The sequence below is a fragment of the Jaculus jaculus genome, chromosome 2 (assembly GCF_020740685.1).
Source record: "Jaculus jaculus isolate mJacJac1 chromosome 2, mJacJac1.mat.Y.cur, whole genome shotgun sequence".
In the NCBI taxonomy this organism is placed as follows: domain Eukaryota; kingdom Metazoa; phylum Chordata; class Mammalia; order Rodentia; family Dipodidae; genus Jaculus; species Jaculus jaculus.
The window spans coordinates 171,167,119-171,187,262 of record NC_059103.1 but is presented as its reverse complement, the minus strand read 5'-3'; the positions used below and the strand labels follow the sequence as shown (position 1 = coordinate 171,187,262).

The window sequence follows — 20,144 nt, the reverse complement described above, 5'->3', positions numbered from 1 at the left end:
AACAGAATGTTGCACTTAACCTTTCCTAGTGATCTTCAAAATAAAAACAATCAATACATTATGTATGGTTATTGGTATTGGATATGGAATATGAATTTAAAGTTATAAATACAGTATAAATTAAAATAAAGCATCTTAGGGCTGGAGAGATGGTTCAGTAGTTAAGGTGCTTCCCTGTAAAGCCTAACGACCTGGGTTCTGTTCCCTAGTAGCCATTTAAAGGCAGATGTACAAAGTGGTGCATGTACCTGGAACAACTCTACATTAGATCCTTTTGCAGTCAGCTTCTTGTTGCTGGCAGAAAACATCCGACCGAGAGCAGCTTGTGGCAGAAAAAGAAGGTTTATTTTGGCTTACAGACTCGAGAGGAAGCTCCGTGGAGGGAAAAACGATGGCTTGAGCACAGGGTGGACATCACCTCTTGGCCAACAGCAACAGGAGAGTGTGCCAAACACTGGCAAATGGAAGCTGGCTATAACACCCATAAGCCCACCCCCAACAATACACTGCCTCTAAGACGCACCAATTCCCAAATTGGCACCAGCTGGGGACCTAACATTCAGAACATGTAGGTTTATGGGTTCACCTGAATCAAACCACCACAGATCCTAACCATCAGGAATATGATCTTAAAAGTTTGGTAGATTGACCTTAGACTATGGGTCCAGAGTTTGAGGTATAAAATAAGAAAACAGCCAGGTCTGGTGGTACACACCTTTAATCCCAGCACTTGGGAGGCTGAGATAGGAGGATAGCTGTGAGTTCAAGGTCAGCCCCCTGAGACTAGTGAATTCCAGGTTAGCCTGGGCTAGAGTGAGACCCTACCTCAAAAAAAAAAAATGCAGCCGGGCGTGGTGGCGCACGCCTTTAATCCCAGCACTTGGGAGGCAGAGGTAGGAGGATCGCCATGAGTTCAAGGCCACCCTGAGACTACAGAGTTAATTCCAGGTCAGCCTGGACCAGAGTGAGACCCTACCTCAAAAAAAAAAAATGCAGCCGGGCGTGGTGGCGCACGCCTTTAATCCCAGCACTTGGGAGGCAGAGGTAGGAGGATCGCCATGAGTTCAAGGCCACCCTGAGACTACAGAGTTAATTCCAGGTCAGCCTGGACCAGAGTGAGACCCTACCTCAAAAAAAAAAAAAAAAAAACCCCAAAAATGCAAAAAAGCTGGGCATGGAGGCACATGTCTTTAATTCCAGCACTCAGGAGGCAAAGGTAGGAGGATTGCTGTGAGTTCAAGGCCAGCCTGGGCTAGAGTGAAACCGGAAAAAAAAGAAAAGAGAAAAAGAAAAATTAGAGCTTTCCATCAAGCCAGTGACTCACAATCTATCCAGTCTTCTGTATTGGTTTCCTCTTTGGGTTCAAATACAAGCTGATTGGTACTGGAAGGACTTGTAGAGTTAGGTGTCTGCCTCATCTCAGAGGATGAATGACTCCAGGCAGGACAAGGTTTTGAATGTGATGTTTTGCCAGCTCCCTACAACCTCACTCCAGCATTCTTTGTTAACAATCCCAACATGTCTCTTGTCCATGGATTTACTCTCCATGGACTCTGTCCCTTAGGAAACACGGCATGGCTGCTTGTACCACAGACTGCTCACGCACCAGGCTGGGTTGGGTTTCCTCCACCAGGAGCCAGTTCTGTTCTTTCCTGGCGGTCTTTGCTCCCCACTAGGTGTCACCCATTGCTAGAAGCTGCTGTTGGCTGTGCAAGCTTTCACCTGTGCTGCTGAGTGGTGTTCAGCCCAGGCTGAAGTCACTCACGGAGGAGCAGAGGTGGGCTTCCCATGCAGGCATTCCAGCTCCACACAGGTGCCGGGTGGCGTGCCGCTCTGTGTTATCTCCTCACAGGAGAAGCAGATGGCCCACATCTCTCTCACCTACTTTCCCCATCTCTGAGGCAGCCTTTATCATACTTAGCTTTCGTGTCCACGCTCACTTTGTGAAATTCAAAAGCTGCCAGCTGAGTATTCACACTCATAAGTGTCTCTACCTCTGCCTCTTACGCGGTTCTTATTAAATACTCCCTTTGGTAAATTCCAGGGCATCCACCTATGCTATGCCCTTCCAAATACTTGGTCCTAAAAGGACTTTTATAACTAGCCCAATGCTCAGAAAAAGTGACTCTAAATGTGACCCTATGTTCCTTTTTGCATTGGGAAGATAGCGTCTTCATAATCCAATAGTTTTAGGCTTTCCTATAACCCAGCAGTCATATTCCTAATCATGTATCCCAGAGAACGTAAGAGAGATTCACACAAAAATCTGTACACAATGTTTCCAAGAGCTTTAATGTAAGCTAAAGACTAGTTGCAACCAAATATCCTGTAAGAGGTGAACTGTTCAAAAAAGGATGGTACATCCATAACATAAAACAGTACTGACACCCCCCCCAAAAAAAAGCTGGTCATGGTAGTGCATGCCTTTAATCCCAGTTCTTGAGAGGCAGAGGTAGGAGGATCACCATGAGTTTGAGGCCACCCTGAGACTGCATAGTGAATTCCAGGTCAGCTTGAGATCAAGTGAGGTGAGACCCTACCTTAAAAAAAGGACAGGCTACTGATAAACACAATAATCTGGATAAATCCCTAGAGAATTATGCCAAGAGAAAAAATCTGACCTGAAGGTTCCATGTTTGGCTCTGAATGGTTCCACTTATAAAATGACAAGAGTGTAGACATGGCAGGCAGTTGTAGTTTTTAGGGATTAGGAAGACATGAAGGTGAGAATGAAGTAGGTCAGCTCTACAAGAGAAATAGGAGATCCTTGTGGCAGTGGAAAGGCTGTGTGAGCTCACTCTGTCAGTGTAGGTATCCTGGTCAAACTGCTGTACTATAGATTTGCAAGATGTTAGCATTGGGGAAACTGAGCAAGAGGTAAAGGACCTCTGTGTGTTATAATCTAAAGTTATCTTCAGGTAAGTGTAATTAGAAAGATCCTTAATCCTTTTTACTCCATGGACAATAATTAATATGTATCCTAATTTTTTACTCTTTGAGGGAGCTATTAATAGGGAAGCTATTAATTTCTACAGATAAGGTCTCATATGGGAAATTTTGGTTGCTCTCTGATAATTCAGTGTGATGTGTCTATACAGTATTAAGCACGGATGATGGTCGTGTGCTTTGCTGTCAGGCATCAGCGTAGCACAAGGACAGAAGCGCTGGGCTTTCTTTAAGGGATCGTTAGGGTCATTTGGAAAAGCAGAACATGCACTTTTCCTTAATGTGAACCTGTTGACCAATGAATAACTTCCCTTGCCCTTTTTTCTTTTCTTTTTTTCTTTTTTTTTTTTTTTTTTTTGAGGTAGAGTCTCGCTCTAGCCCAGGCTGACCTGGAATTCACTATGTCATCTCAGGGTGGCGTTGAACTCAAGCGATCCTCCTACCTCTGCCTCCCAAGTGCTGGGATTAAAGGTGCGTGCCACCATGCCCGATGTCCCTTGCCCATTTTTAGCATTGAAAGTTAAAGCCAAATTTCTGTTAGAGAGAGGCGTTAATTGTGAAGACTCTGTGTTAGTGGTCAAGGTGAAAGAGGGAAAAGTGCTAGACTTTTCATGAACTCAGAACATTTGTTCAAGAAAATCAAATGGTTCAGTAACAGGAAGCTTCTCTGAATTGATAGTATGTGATCACAGGAAACTAGGCAGCAATAGCAGATGTCTTGTGTGTTAGGCCTTCGTATGTTTTTAATTAATTAATTTATTAATTTATTAATTAATTAATTTATTTATTTATTTGAGAGCGACAGACACAGAGAGAAAGACAGATAGAGGGAGAGAGAGAGAACGGGCGCTCCAGGGCTTCCAGCCTCTGCAAACGAACTCCAGACGCGTGCGCCCCCTTGTGCATCTGGCTAACGTGGGACCTGGGGAACCGAGCCTCGAACCGGGGTTCTTAGGTTTCACAGGCGAGCGCTTAACCGCTAAGCCATCTCTCCAGCCCCTTCGTATGTTTTGATACTGTCGTGGGAATAATCCTCACATCCTTTCTGTCAGCCATTATCCCCCAGGGGTAACCTTAGCACACTTCCAGCTCTTATGTGATGATCCGATGCACATACTGCAAATGAAGCTTCATACAGTGCCATTAATAGGGCTGAAGAGATGGCTTAGCCATTAAGGCACTTGCCTGTGAAGCCAAAGAACCCAGGTTCTATTCCTCAGGACCCACGTAAGCCAGATGCACAAGGTGGTACATATATCTGGAGTTCGTTTGCAGTGGCTGGAGGCCCTAGTGTGCCTGTTCTCTCTCTCAAATAAACAAAAATTGAAATATCAAGAAGTTTGTTAAAAAATTTTAATGCCATTAATAATTTCCTAATGTGAATTTATTTGAAAATATTTGATAACAGCATGAATGATCAGTAAAAGATTAACACATTTCAGCATCACCCTGCATTTGGAATTTGGATTTTATATGGTACCAATGGGAATGGCACATTTCAGGCATATAGTAAATGCTTGCTTAATGAACTACTAGTACTTTTTGTGGTTCCTAGTGCCTGCCTATCAATCTGCTTCCATGGTCCTTCCAGAGAGGAAAGTTTCCCTCATGCACATAAGGGCACACCAACAGGGCCCTAATGGAAGTGGGAGGGGTGGGCACCTCATCCTTTAATCTCAGTACTCAAGAGGGTGAGGTAGGAGGACCTACATCAATTCAGGGCCAGCCTGGGACTACAGAGTGAGCGCCAGGTCAGCCTGGACAAAAATGAGTGAGACCCTGCCTCAAGGGAAAAAACAAGAGAAAAGAAGGAAGAAGGAAAGAAAACACTCCCAACAAAGTCTTGAGATAGTCAGATGAGTTGTTTCTATCAAGATACTGCATCAGTGGGCTGGAGAGATGGCTTAGCGGGTAAGCACTTGCCTGTGTAGACTAAGGACCCCAGTTCGAAGCTTGATTCCCCAGGACCCACGTTAGCCAGATGCACAAGGGGGCGCACGCATCTGGAGTTCGTTTGCAGTTGCTGGAGGCCCTGGTGCACCCATGCTCTCTATCTATCTGCCTCTTTCTCTCTCTGTTAAAAAAAAAAAAAAAGATACTGCATCAAAATACACTTTCTATTAATTTTGGAAGACTTGGGCTGGTGAGATGACTCAGTCAGTAAGCATGGGGGGCTCTGGGGCCAGAAACCACACTGTGACTCCCTAGAACCCACGTAAAAGCTGAGTGTGGCCATGCAAACCTGTAACCCCAGTCTTGGAGGGGGTGGGGAGACTGGAGAACACTCGGGCTTGCTGAGCATCGGTAGCTCCAGGTGGAGGAGAGCCCCTGTCTCAAGGAAATATGCGGATGGATAGTAAGAGAAGGCTGCCCGCCTGCTTCTCTGACCTCCACACATGCCTGAATGGGGCACATGCATCTGCACACATACATGCGTACACCACACATCACACAAACATTCACCAAAAAGAGAAAATTATATGACACAAAGTACAGTTTTATAATTTGAGAATTCATGTTACTATAAATACTAAAAGTGGGTAAATTTTTAAGACCTCAAATATTGTTAGGATGTTGAATCACGAGAGTTGAGCCAGATTGTCTTTGGCTGTGAAAGAAGCGGAAGGAGAATCTCAGAGATTGACGTGTTAGCATCCGGGCCAGGTGAGAACCATTGCTAGTAAGTACATGCAGCTCGGTTTCAGGGGATGTTTTGGCTGTTTCTGTTTCCTTTTAAGAATAGTATTTCATTTCTAAGAATGCTGTCGGGGGAGTCTGGGGTTGCAGCCCAGTGGGAGAACACTTTCCTAACATACGTGAGGGCCTGGGTTCAGGCTCCAGCTCTGCAAAAATAAGTAATAAGTAAACAAATGCTTTTGTGAATGAATCTTGGGATTATCCTCAAGTGACATTGTGAAAATTCAGGATTCCAGTGATGAGTGGCTTTTTCTTATTAATGGCTCATGGTTTGATTCTTTCCCCCCACCTACCCATGCTTTCTTGTCGGTGGGCACGGCTCCTAATCAAGCCTTTCCAGTTTTCCTTTCATTCTCAGGTTGCTGCCTCCCCCAGGTGTTCTGGAGAGTGTCCGCCGGCCCCAGCGGACTGTCTGTCTGTGACAGCACACTGTGTTCTCTTACACCTTGGTTGTAACTAATGTTTCTTTTCATCGTAGGTCCTTTCTGGCACATTGCTGAATATTTTTGTCGGATCTTGACAAGAATTCCAATAAAGTACTCCAGTGACCGCTGAAGGAGAGAGAGATCTAATCTTGCAGCTTACGGTGAGTGCTTTCTGCTGTGGACTCCTGTCTAGCATGCACCATCTCCAGCGGGCTGTGGGCTTGCACTAGAGCAGGTGCAGTTCTCGACCCAAAGGAAAAGTCTTGTCTGCCAGGGAGTTCATTAGATGTGCAAGTGAGGTTAGCAGTTCCTCAGAGCAGACAAGAAACACGTGGGTTCTTACTCAACCTGAATGTTTTCAGAAATAATCTCATTCTGTCAAACACAAGAATTCTGTTTGAATCAAAACACCATCTGGGCATGGTGGCACACACCTTTAATCCCAGCACTCGGGAGGCAGAGGTAGGAGGATCGCCATGAGTTCAAGGCTACCCTGAGACTACATAGTGAATTTCAGGTCAGCCTGAGCTAGAGTGAGACCCTATCCTGGAAAAAAAAAATTTAAAGTTTGTTTTTTAGTATCATTTTTTAAACAGAGTTTAGCCAAAACATATTGCCTCTTGGAAAGCACTTAGTATGTGGTATTCTGTCTCTGAAAAAGTTTCTGATAACTTTTTTTTGTGTGTGTGTGGTCCAATCCACTGCATACTGTAGAGGAAAATTTGGAGATTCTTCTCAAAGAAAAATTAACAATTTTATTGAGTGACATTTTCACAGAAAGTTAATTTTTTTAAAAATATTTTTTGTTCATTTATTTATTTGAGAGGGAATAGACAGAGAGAGAAAGAGGCAGACAGAGAGAATGGGTGCACCAGGGCCTCCAGCCACTGCAAACGAACTCCAGATGCGTGCGCCCCCTTGTGCATCTGGCTAACGTGGGTCTTGGAGAATAGAGCCTTGAATGGGGATCTTCAGGCTTCACAAGCAAGTGCTTAACTGCCAAGCCATCTCTCCAGCCCGAAAGTTAATTTTTTAAAAACTTATTTTGAGCCAGGCATGGTGGCTCATGCTTGTAATATTAACTCTTAGGAGGCTGTGGCAGGGAGATCACGAGTTTGAGGCCAGCCTGAGCTACATCCACAGTGAGTGAGACTCTCCTCAAACAAACAGTCCTGATATTATTTTGTGTTTTTATAATTATTAGTTTATTTTACCTTGACCTCTGTAATCCTTCTTTTTTTTTCTTGAGGTAGGGTCTCAGGCTAGCCCAGGCTGACTTGGAATTATCTATGTAGTCTCAGGGTAGCCTCAAACTCATGGTGATCCTCCAATGTCTGTTTCCTGAATGTTGGGATTAAAGTTGTGTGCCACCATGCCCAGCTGTAACCTCTAATTTTTTTTTTTTTTTTTTTTTTTTTTTTTTTTTTAGGTAAGCCCAACAGAATGGCCTTGTCATTTTTCTTTTTAAATGAGAGTGTGAGAGTGAACATGCATGTGTGTGAGAGAGAATTGGCACGCCAGGACCTCTAGCCACTGTAATTGGACTCCAGACACATGTGTCATCTTGTGTGCATGTGTGACCTTGTGCATGTGTCACCTTATGCCATCTGGCTTACGTGGGTTCTGGGGAATTGAACATGGGTCCTTGGGCTTTGCAAGCAAACGCCTTAACAACTAAGTCATCCCTCCAGCCTCTGTGATTCTTTTTTTGTTGTTTGTTTATTTGTTTTGATGTAGAATCTCACTGTAGCCCAGGCTGACCTGGAATTCACAATGTAGTCTCAGGGTGGTCTTGAACTCATGGCGATCCTCCTACCTGTGCCTCCTGAGTGCTGGGGTTAAAGGTGTCTGCCTCTCTGTAGTTCTTAATCATGATCACCTTTCCTCTTTGTTGAGAGTGTCCTTCATAGCTCCTGCCCACCCTCCCTATCTACCAAGTCATGGCTGTGTTGTGCTGTGTTCTAACTCTTAAGATAACCTCTTCCCTCACTCACTGCTTTAGGTCAAGCTTTTATCAAATCTTACCTATTGACCTACTGACTGACTGATGGCCTGCCTCCAGTCTTCCCTACTACACCCACATTGCTGTCTAGGTCATCTTTCTGAATGACTCATAAGACCATGCCATTTCCTTGACTTAAAAAATCCTACAGGGACTCCTACTGAATTCAAGGATAATTGTCCCTACCTTGGAGCCGCTAGGAAAATTAGAGAAAACTCAGTGTGCCTGACTCAGAGCAGGGCCTTAGCATAGGTCAACACCTGTCCTTGGTTTTCCGGAGAAACCAGGGCAGCAACAGAACTCTGGTTTAGGACAGTTCAGGGCATTGGGACTGCAGCTCATGGCAAAACCAAACTGAACGAAGGAGAGGCTGAGAAGCCTCCTGGACCCAGCAGCCATGTGCTTTCTGGCCTCCTGTCTCTTCTGGAGGTGAGGGAAAGAACACATTGCTCTAGAACCAATTCCATTGGTTTCTAGAAAGACAGACTTCACCTGAAAAAGCAGTGCAAGCTGAGCCTGTCTGTAGTTAGCTTTTTTAAAAAAATTATTTATTTACTTACTTACTTTGAGAGAGAGAGGGAGAGAAAATGAGTGTGCTAGGGGCCTCTAGCCACTGATAACAGCTGCAGACATATGACCACCTTGTGCATCTGGCTTATGTGGGTCCTTAGGCTTCTCAGTTGAGTGCCTTAACCATTAAGCCATCTATCCATCTCTGTAGTTAGCTTTTGCAACCTGGTGGTAGAACACCATCTCTTCAAATTTCTCAGTGTCTGCCTTTCTCTTCAGTTTTCCAGTAAGTTTCTGTTGCGACTTTTCTTTTTCTTAGATAGCCATGGGGAGGAGTGAGAGCAGTCCAGGAAGGACATGCCCTGTGTTGAGGTGTCCTGGGGACTGGGCGTGGTCAGTGGAGGAAGGAGAGACACAAGGGGAAGCTGGGGAGCTGGAGCAATAGAATAGAATGGGGGGTGGGGAGGCTCAGTTGGTGGTGTGGCTTTTATCCTGCCTCTGTTCCCAGGAAGGCCTATCCTCATCTCTTATTCTTCAGACACAGAATTTGGCAAAATCATGTATTAGACGACCTCAAAGCATAGCAGAATAGGGTTAGTTCTGTAAAAAGTAGTAGAATCTGCATTGATTTCATTAACCCCCCCCCCCCCCCCGCCGCCTCCTTTTTTTGAAACAGGATTTCATGAAGCCCAGGCTGCCCCTGAGCTGCTGGTCTCGCTGTCTCCACCTTTCCAGGTGGGATGGCAGGTGGGTATCACCGTGCCAAGCACTCCGCCACCTGAGCTGCATTTCCTGCACCCCTCCCCGACATTTCCAACATTTAAAATCAGTTTGTTACTTTTTTCTATGAAATTTAAAATTTGTGGTGTAACACTGCATGCTAGTAGATTCTTATTGGATGCCAGTTAAGTTAGATTGTTGGGTTTTTCCATGTAGGTTATTATTATTTTTTTTTTTGCCATGTAAAATATCTCACACACACAGGAACTAAATATATGAAAAAATTACATTGTATTAAAATATCTGAGCCAGGTGTGGTGGTACACACCTTTGATCCCAGCACTTGGGAGGCAGAGGTAAGAGGATTGCAGTGAGTTCGAGGCCAGCCTAGAACTAGAGTGAATTCCAGGTCAGCCTGGGTTAGAGTGAGACACTACTTAGAAAAAAAAATAATAATAATAAAATATGAATGTCTTATCCTTAGTAGCATTTACATATATATCAATAGTTGTTTGAAGATCATGTCATCTTGCCTCCTGACAATGTAATAAACTTGTATCTTAACTTTGAAATTATCGTTTAATCTTTTACATGGTAAAAAGTGAAATAGAGCTTTATGGTAATTTAATTGTAGCTTTGATCCATAAAGAAAAGAAGATCTTTTCGTGGGAAATGCAGTATTCTTGATAATTTTGTTACAGCTTCTGCTTGGTGAGGTAGTCTTACTACAGTGAAGAGGCCAGAAGGATCAGAAACTGTTCTCCTGGCTGCTTTCACTGTCTGCATTTACTGTGGCTTCATGGACTCCTGTTGCCGTGTGTTTCATTGCAGGTGTATCGCGTCTACCACGCCGGAGCAATGTCCTACGTTTTTGTAAATGATTCCTCTCAGACAAATGTGCCATTGCTGCAAGCCTGCATCGATGGTGACTTTAACTATTCCAAGAGGCTTTTGGAAAGTGGCTTTGATCCAAATATACGTGACAGCAGGGGCAGAACAGGCCTTCACCTTGCAGCAGCCCGAGGAAATGTGGACATCTGTCAGCTGTTGCATAAATTTGGTGCTGATCTGCTGGCCACAGATTATCAAGGAAACACGGCCCTTCACCTCTGTGGCCATGTGGACACCATCCAATTTTTAGTTTCCAATGGGCTCAAAATTGACATTTGGTAAGCTCTTCGTAGCTTTTGAATCTAATCATTTCTTCCCAAGTGTCTTCAAGCCAGTGGTCTAATCTTCACACCTATTGATTTTGATTCCTTGTTAATCAGTTATAATGACAAGTTCAGAAAGTCACTGTAAAGAGATAGTAAAATGTCAGTAGGTAAGTGCAGAACAAGAGGCTGGTTTCTAAATCTATGTCAATTGTGCCACTTTGTTTTTCTGTAAAAATAGTGAGCACTTTCTCCTAATTAGTTGTGTAATGTAATATGAAAAGTGGACAGTTGGTGTGTCTCTGCTCATTTCATCCTCATAATGAATAACCCTTGCTCCAGCTTGTCACCTTCATTTTACACATGAAAGAGTTGAGACAAGAGGTCACACAGCTTATGCAGGACAGAGCTGGAATTTGAATCTAGTTCCAATGACTCCAAAGCTCATGTGGCTTCTGTCACAAGTTCTAATCACCCTGGGCCCAAAGTCCTGTTCACACTGCATAGTTTGAGGAAGTCATGGAATTTTTAAAATTGTTTTTCTGTTTTGTTAACAGTTTCAAACAAATATTTTTATTTCCTTATTTTAGAGATAGAGAATGGGCATGCCAGGGCCTCTTGCTGCTGTAGACAACTTTCAGATGCATGCACCACTTTGTGCATCTGGGTTTACTTGGGTACTGGAGAATCAAACCCAGGCCAACAGGTTTTGCAAGTGAGCGCCTTTAACCAGAGCCAGAGCTGATACCTGATTTCTTTTATTATTATTATTATTATTATTATTATTATTATTATTATTATTATTATTTGTAAGCAGAGAGAGAGAGAGAGGAGGAGGGAGGGAATGACATGCCAGGACCTCTCACCACAGTAAAAGAACTCCAGATGCATGCACCAGTTTATGCATCTGGCTTTATGTGGGTACTGGGGAATTGACCCTGGGTTGCTAGACTTTGTAAGCAAGAGCCTTAACCACTGCACAATCCTTCCAGCCCGCTAACTGATTTTTGAGTGTGAATGACATCAGGCTACCCTGAAACGGTAGTAACTTACTGCCCTGGTTTATTGGGGCTTTAATAATCTGAATCTGAATACAACAGAAATTATTCTGTTACTATAGGATGGAATGGGGTGGGAACCAACTATGGCATTCAATATGATATTTCTTTACATATGTGTGTCAGATAGCTGAGTGAACCAAGGCAGTTTTTTCAAAATTTGTAGACCTATTTAAAAATATACTTCTGGCTGGAGAGATGGCTTAGTGGTTAAGGCATTTGCCTGCAAAGCCAAAGGATCCCAGTTTGACTCTCCAAGGCCCACGTAACCCAGGTGCACAAAGGGGCGCATATATCTGGAGTTTATTTGCAGTGGCTGGAGGCCCTAGCATACCCATTCGCTCTCTCTCTCTTTTTCTCTGCTTCTTTCTCTCAAATAAATAAAGTATATTAAAAAAATACATACTTCTAAAGTTTGCCAAATAAGAGTGCGTCTAGAACTAGACTTTGCAGTTCATTTCTGAGATGGTCTTTTTCTTTTATTTACTGTCATTTGTCCATTCTTTTGTCTGTACAGTCTCTTTTTCCTCTTCCCTCAAAGGAAGAAAAAAAAAAATAACAGGTTAATTTAAATGCTGGCTTGACCTTGGCCCTGCCCTGGGTTTTAATTTCAAGTTAATTGTCCCTATTCTTCCCTTGCTGAGCAGTGAGTGTAACTGCTGTAATGGCTTTTTATTCTTGTGGATTTTGTAGCAATCATCAAGGTGCCACTCCTTTAGTTCTTGCAAAGCGCAGAGGAGTGAATAAAGATGTCATCCGGTTGCTGGAATCTTTGGAAGAACAGGAGGTCAAAGGATTTAACAGAGGAACCCACTCAAAACTGGAGACCATGCAGACCGCTGAAAGTGAAAGGTATCTGAGATACAATTCTTGTTAAAAAAAAAAAAAAAAAAAAAAGAGTTTGCATCTCCATGTGTGTGTATGGATACCAGATGTACCACTTTGTGCATCTGGCTAATGTTGGTGGCTGGAGAATTGAACAAACACCTGCAGGCTTTGCAGGTTAAGTGCCTTTAACCATTGAGCCATCTCCCCACTTCCCTGAAGTTCAAGTTTTTAAGGCACAGGTCACTAAGTACGTGTGGTCACTTAGTGAACTCTATATTCTTTTGTACTAAAGTGCAATTTTGATGCTATCTTTGAACTTTACGTAGATCCTTGTGGCTTCAGATTACAATCACAAACCAGCAGAAAGTACTCCGTGACCATATGCACGTAATGTTTGGCTTGCCCCCTACTGTGGTGGCTGTATTGGGAAAGGGGAAGTTAAGCTGAATCTGAGGAATAGAGCTTGAGAATTTTTTTAAGTTTTTATTTATTTGTGTGTGTGTGTGTGTGCACGCACACACGTGCACACACTTGCTCAGGTGCACTGGGATCTCTTGCTGCTGCAAATGAACTCCAGACACATGTTCTACCTTGCATCTGGTTTTATGTGGACACTAGGGAATCAGACCCAGGCAGCAGACCTTGTAAGCAAGAATTTTTAACTACGGAGTCATCTCTCCAGCCTGAGACTTTTTAAGTACAGCTCACAAAAAGAATGGGATTTCATTGAAAAGGAGGAAGAGATGACTGGGGAATTTAGGCAGTACTAGAAAGATCAGAATGGAATGCTAGAAAATAAATAGGAGAGGTAAATAGGACAAGATTATTATGTGTTTGGATATGTATGATGTGTGTGTATGTGGATATGTGTGATGTGTGTGGAAGTATATTATGCTTCATGTATATGTATGTGTGTGTATGTGTGTGTGTACAAGTGCACACATGCATGGCACTTGTGAAGGTAAGAGGACAGCCTTGGGGTGTTTATCTTCTCCTTCCCACTTTCTTTTAGGATATGGTCTCTTGTAGTTTTGCTGCTGCGTGTGTGTCCGTCTAGCTGGTCTTGGAGCTGCTGGATTCTCCTAGCTCTGCTTCCCAGCGACACGGGTGCTCTGAGAGCATGGGTGCATGCGTAACTCTGCACCGAGTTCTCCATGGCGCTGGGGAGTCAGAGTCATGCTAATAGGCGTGTAGGGACGCACCTTTAACCGCTGAGCCATCTCTCTACTCCATAAGACAAAATTTTAAACGTTGGGTTAGAGACATGGCTTAGTGATTAAAAGTGCTTGCTTGCAGCCCAGCATGGTGACGCACAACTTTAATCCCAGCACTTGGGAGGCAGAGGTAGGAGGGTCACTGTGAGACTACCACCCTGAGATTACATAGCAAATTCTAGATCAGCCTGGGCTAGAGGGAGACCCTACCTTGAAAAACTAGAATTGGGCTTGCTTGCAAAGTCTGTCAATCCTTGATTGATTCCTCAGTACCCACATAAAGCCAGAACAAGGTGTTGCATATGTATGGAGTTTGTTTGTAGTGGCAAGAGGCCTTGGAATGCCCATACTCTTTTTTTTCTCTCATTCATAATAAATACATTTTCAAAATTAGTATTGTATTTATTTTAAGACAGAAAGAAAGAAGCAGACACAGAGAGAACATTGGCACACCAGGGCCTCTTGCCACTGTAACAAACTCCAGATGCATGCGCCATTTTATCTATATGGCTCTATGTGGGTACTGGGGAATTGAACCCAGGCCATCAAGGTTGCAAGCAAGCACCTTTAACTGTTGAGCCATCTCTCCGTCCCTAAAAGAAAAAACAATTTTTTTTTTTTGAGGAAGGGTCTCACTCTAGCCCAGGCTTAACAGTAACTCACTGTGTACTTTCAGGCTGTCCTCAAACTTATAGCAATCTTCCTACCTCTGCCTCTTGAGTGTTAGGATTAAATGTGTGTGCTGCCATGCCTGGCTAAATATTTTTTAATAAAGAATTTAAACATAGAAAAAAATAGCTAGTGAAAGTGACTTGCTAGTTATGGTGCCTCTCACCTATAACCCCAGCATTCAGGAGACTGGGGCAGAAGGATTGACACAGGTTCAAAGTCAGCCTTAAGTACATAGTGATTCCAGGCCAGCCTGGGTTACAGAGGAAGACCCTGTCTCAACTCCCTTCCCAAAGTGACTTTCATATGAGTTAGAAGTGGTGACATTTGGGCTCCTTCTCCTGAGATAGGGTACATAGCAAGGTCCTGAGTATCCATGTCTTCATCCAGAAGTGGTGAAGGTGCATTTCAGACCACTCTGAACAGGTGCATAGCATCAGTTCTCCTGGCTTCACTGGCTCAACAGGTAAGGTCAATAGGCCCAATCTAGATTTTCATAGCGTATGGCTTGCTAGACTGCCATGGAGTTTCAGGTTATCAGTGAGGTGAGAACATGATGAGCTCACCATAGATTGTCTCTTCCCATGGTTTTCAGCAGAATACTGACAAGGGCCCCATCAGCTGTCAGCCTGGTATCTGGTTGACCAGGTCTTAGACTTATGGTCACACAGACCACTCAGTTCATTGGGGTCATCATTTCTATGAGACTTAGAAATATAAATGAAATGTTTTTCTAGCTCACCTTCATCTGATTCCTTTGTATCCATGATTGCCTTCCTCTTTCCTATACCAACTGCTCTACTCCTGGAGACTGCTAAGCCCCTATTCAAACTTAGCTCTGTTTGTTTCATTACTTTTAAGCACTTACTGTCCTAAAGAAATTGAAGCATTTAAATTCTGCTATGTTGTCTCCAAAAGCTGAAAAATAAGTAAACAAGAAGTCAGTGATGCATTTGCAAGCTCATTTTCTCTCCCCTGTGGCTTCTGCACAGGTAGTCAGAATGCTGTGAGTACTTTGTGTGCGTGTGTGCATATGCATGTGCAGAGCAAAGGCTGATGTTGAGAATCTCTCCCAGACACTCCACCTTATTTTTTAATAAAACAGTTTCATTTATTTGAGAGAGAGGCAGAGATAGAGAAAATAGTGTGCCAAGGCCTGCAGCTACTGCAAACGAACTCCAGACACATGCACCACCTTGTGTATCTGGCTTACATGGATCCTGGGGAATTGAACCTGGGTATTTTGGCTTTGCAGGCAAGTGCCTTAACAGCTAAACCATCCCTCTAACCCCCACCTTATTTTTTGAGACAGGATCTCTCACTGAACCTGGAGCTCACCAATTTGGTTAGATTACTTGGCTAGCAAGCCCCAAGAATCTTCCTGTCTCTGCCTCTCCAACATTGGGACTCTAGGCACTTGCCTCCATGCACGGTGTTGCATGAGTGCGGGGATACAAATCTTAGGGCCTCACATTTACGTGGCAAGCGCTTTGCTGACAGCCATCTCTTTGACCCTTGCCATAAGCACTTTTCACAGTGTTAATTCCATTTATTTACTTATTGACAGAATGAAAGTACACCAAGGCCTCTTTACCACTGCAATAAACTCCAGACACACGTGCTCTTTTGTGCATCAGGCTTTACCTAGGTACTGGGAAATCGAACCTGGGTTGTCTGGTTTTGCAGGCAAGTGCCTTTAACCACTGAGCAGTCTTCCCAGCCCAACAATGTTAGTTCTTTGTTAAAGATTATGTTGCTCCAAAAGAACTTGAATGTTATTTCTATCCTTCTATAAAATAACATGCTATTACAACTGAAAAATGTTCAAGAATATGTTTTTACTTGATATATTTTGTTCTTTAGTTCTTTTAAATATTTTATTCTTGTATTTATTTGAGACAGAAAGAAAGAAAGAATATGCATGGGTGAGCCAGGGCCTTCACCTACTACAAACGAACTGCAGATGCAAGTGCTTAAATGGGTTCTGGGGGGTTGGACCTAGGACCTTAGGCTTCGCAGGAAAGTGCCTTAACTGCTAAATCCTCTCTCCAGTCCTGCTCTTTATTTTGTTAATAGCCAATTTTTGTGTTTGGCATTATCATAAACATATTTTTAGCTTTATTTTGCATCATGATCACTTCTTAACTAAGATGCGACTAGTTGTTTGAATAACTTGGTAGCTTTCTTCACATTCCTGTCATTTCACTTCAGCATAAGAACTTATATTATTTATGGCTTTGTAGACAACCAGAGTTCCTCAGCAAGTAAATTAATAATACATTTGTTCTCAGATTTCTGCATATTCTTGTCCCTTAGTGTCATGGTAGAAGTTCAGTAGTTGATACTTGAAGTTTAATTTAAAATCAGTGCATAAATATGAGATGTAAATCTAAACCACAGTGGATTACTACTTTACAACTATGAGGATGACTATAATCAAAAGTCAGACAATAAGGAGTATGATGGAGTATATGGAGATACTGGAACCCTCCTGCATAGCTGAAGGGAGTATAAAATAGTATCACCACTTTGAAAAACAACCTGGCAGTTCATCTAAATGTCATATATTGACCCACCAAATGAGCTGGCAAGTCTACTTTTAGGTAACTACCAAAGAAAATCGAAACTATGTGTCATTCAAACACTGTATAAACATGTTCACAGCAGCATTATCCATAATAGCTAAAACATGGAAACCACTCAAATGCCTGTCAGATGGCAAAAGAATAAACCAGATGTCATGTCTTCATCCAAAGGAACATTACTGTGCCATAGAAAGGAGTACAGTACTGACACACCTATTTCTCTCTCTTTCTCTCAAATGTGTAAATTTTTTTTTAAAGATTATCTTCATTCTAAAAAAAGTGAATTTTATGGCATAAGACTCATCAATCAAGAGCGTCAAGGGCCGGGCGTGGTGGCGCACGCCTTTAATCCCAGCACTTGGGAGGCCGAGGTAGGAGGATCGCCGTGAGTTCGAGGCCACCCTGAAACTCCATAGTGAATTCCAGGTCAGCCTGGGCTAGAGTGAGACCCTACCTCAAAAAAACCAAAAAAAAAAAAAAGAGCGTCAAGGGAGGGCTGAAGAGATGGCTTAGCAGTTAAGGCACTTGTCTACGAAGCCTAAGGACCCATGTTTGACTCTCCAGATTCCACATAAGCCAGATGCACAAAGGTGAGGCAAGTCCAAGGTCACACATGCTCACTAGGTGGTGCAGTGTCTGGAGTTCAATTTCAGTGGCTGAGGCTGGTATGCCTATTCTTTCTCTCCCCCTCTGTCTGTCTCTCTCTAAAATAATATAAAAAAAGAATCAAGGGAGGACTGGGAAGATGGTGTAGTGGCTAAAGTGCTTGACTGCAAAGCCAAAGGCCCCAGGTTTGATCCCCCAGCACCCAGGTAAGCCAGATGCACAAGGTGACACATGCAGATGTCTGTAGTTTGTTTGCAGTGGCTGGAGGCCCTGGCGTGCCTAGTCATTTCTCCCCCTCCCACCTCCTTTGCTCTCTGTCTCTCAAATAAATAAAAATAAAAAATATTTTTTTAAAAAGTGTCAAGGGAGGGGCTGGAGAGATGGCTCTGCAGTTGAGGCTCTTGCCTGCAAAGCTTGTTGACCTGGCTTCTGTTTCCCAGCCCTCACATAGAGCCAGATACACAAAGTGGCTCATGCATCTGGAATTTGCAGTGGCTGGAGGCCCTGGAATGCCCATTCTCTGTATCTTTCTTCTCTCTCTCTCTGTTTACAAATGAATAAATAAAAATAATATCTTTTAAAGTTAAGGGAAAGTGGAGAGATTGGCTAACAGGTGGCAATTAAGGCTTATCTATGTGATAGGCCCTTCTATAGCAGAAAATACAGCAGAGCTTTAAAGATACATACAGTATTTAACATTTTCCTTAGAATCCACTGAGACCTACTATAATTTTGAAGGAGTTTATAAACCAAGTTAATGAAAAGTACTTCCTCCCCCCTATATACTGTGCTAAGTTTAATTTTGTTCCTTTTCTTATGTAAGTATGGGTTGGCAAAGACAGTGTACATGGCATATGTATATAGAGAAAGATCGTGCTGTGTGAGCACACACCTGTAATCCCAGCCCCTGGGAGGAAGCGGCAGGAGGCTCACTCAAGTCTGAGGTCAGCCTTGTCTGTGCCATGAATTCCAAGCTGAGCCAGCAAAGGTGTCACAGCGCAATCTTACCTTGAAAAACAAAACTACTGCACACAACACACACACACATATGTGTATGTGTGTATGTATGTGTGTGTGTGTGTGTATGCATACGTATATATATATATATACATATACATATACATACATACATACATATATATATATATATATACACACACACACACATATATATATATATATGAACCAAATATTCCCTGGACATTAGAAAGCATTTCATTGGACACAATCTCTCCCAGAAGTTTTTGTTGGCAGAGATTCACAGGCTCCTAGGGAATGCTCACTGAATTCTTACTTTACACCCAGCATTTTCAGAATGAGAGATGTCAACTCAGACATAGTCAGCAAACTATAGATAAGTAAAACTAAGCCTGTCCTGAACCTCTGTAATTTTACTTGTTTAGGCCTTCTCACAATTCTAATCTTACTATAGAACGTGCTGAAATTTTGAGTTTTTACATTGTTGTAGATTCTCATTGCAAGTGTCTTTTCTTATTCAGAGAATACACATTTTTTAAAAAGAATTGGGGCCCTGGAGTGGTGGTGCATGCTTTTGATCCAGTCTTCTGGGGCCGAGATAGGAGGATCATTTGTAAGTTTGAGGCCAGCCTGGGACTACAGAGTGAATTTCAGGTCAGCCTGGGCTAGAGTGAGAAACTGCCTCAAAGAAAAACACACGGGCCATTAGGAAATCAGCTGCTCATGGTCTCTAGTAATGATAAAGGCTAGCTTTGGGTAAGAGTGCGAAGAAATAAAATAAGTTGTAAAATAAAAACCTGCCTGTTTGTCATGTGCTTGCGCAGAGTTCAGGGTTAAGGAGATTCTGTGGTATTGTTCTATGCTGTTGTCAATGTTCTGTGCCCAGATGGTTGGAAGAACTTGAAGGAAGGGTAATGAGCTTTTATGACCAGTGGATAGTAGATACACATGATTATCATCTTTGTGGCTTTAATCTAAATGATACCCAATTGTTGAACCTGCCTGTTGTGACATTGTTCTGAGTGCTAATCCCTTCAAGCCTGCAGTCGTCCCAGCACATCCTTCCAAATGCTAAAGGCAGACATCCTGTTTTCTCTGGTGGTTACACTTCTCACTGATAATGTTGTGAAACCTGAGTCCGTGTTTTTATAGTACTTACACTCCCTTGTTGTCAACAAGACCGGTTTTCCTGTAGAAGGGAAATAAACTTATCTGTGTTACAGAGATAAGTCCAATAGGAAGCTGGGCATGGTGACACACGTACATATATATTCCTAGAGCTTGGGACTGGGCAAGAGGATCACGAATTCAAGGCTAGCTGGGCGTGGTGGTGCACACCTTTAATCCCAGCACTTGGGAGGCAGAGGTAGGAGGATCTCTATGAGTTTTAGGCCACCCTGAAACTACATGATGAATTCCAGGTTAGCATGAGCTACAGTGAGACTCTACCTTGAAAAAACAAAATAACAAAGAATTCAAGTCCAGCCTCAGCCATATATCAAGTTCTGGGCCAGCTGCATGGCATGACACTGCAAATGAATATACTGATTACTGAACTAAATTAAAAGAGAAATTCTCTTTAGCATCCTCACAATTTTTAAAATTTACCTGTTTTCCATATTTATACTGACAGGAAATCTCAAATTGTAAAATTGTATTTTGAATCTTGTAAAAAAAAATGTATGTGTGTGTGTGGAGAGTGTATGTTTTGGTGTGTATGATGTGTGGTGAATATGTGTGTGTGTGTGCATA

General features: G+C 42.8%; 1 protein-coding gene across 3 annotated transcripts in view; it reads left to right on the top strand.

Moving 5' to 3' along the window:
* The window catches only part of Ankrd46 (ankyrin repeat domain 46), a 36,501-nt gene that overhangs the window by 14,098 nt on the left and 2,259 nt on the right, over positions 1 to 20,144 (top strand). For all 3 annotated transcript variants that reach the window (XM_045144400.1, XM_045144401.1, XM_004663044.2), the window contains 3 exons: positions 6,122 to 6,229; positions 10,132 to 10,469; positions 12,206 to 12,364. In XM_045144400.1, coding sequence (XP_045000335.1) covers positions 10,159 to 10,469; positions 12,206 to 12,364 — 470 coding nt within the window. In that variant the 5' untranslated portion in view covers positions 6,122 to 6,229; positions 10,132 to 10,158. The remainder of the gene's footprint in view (positions 1 to 6,121; positions 6,230 to 10,131; positions 10,470 to 12,205; positions 12,365 to 20,144) is intronic.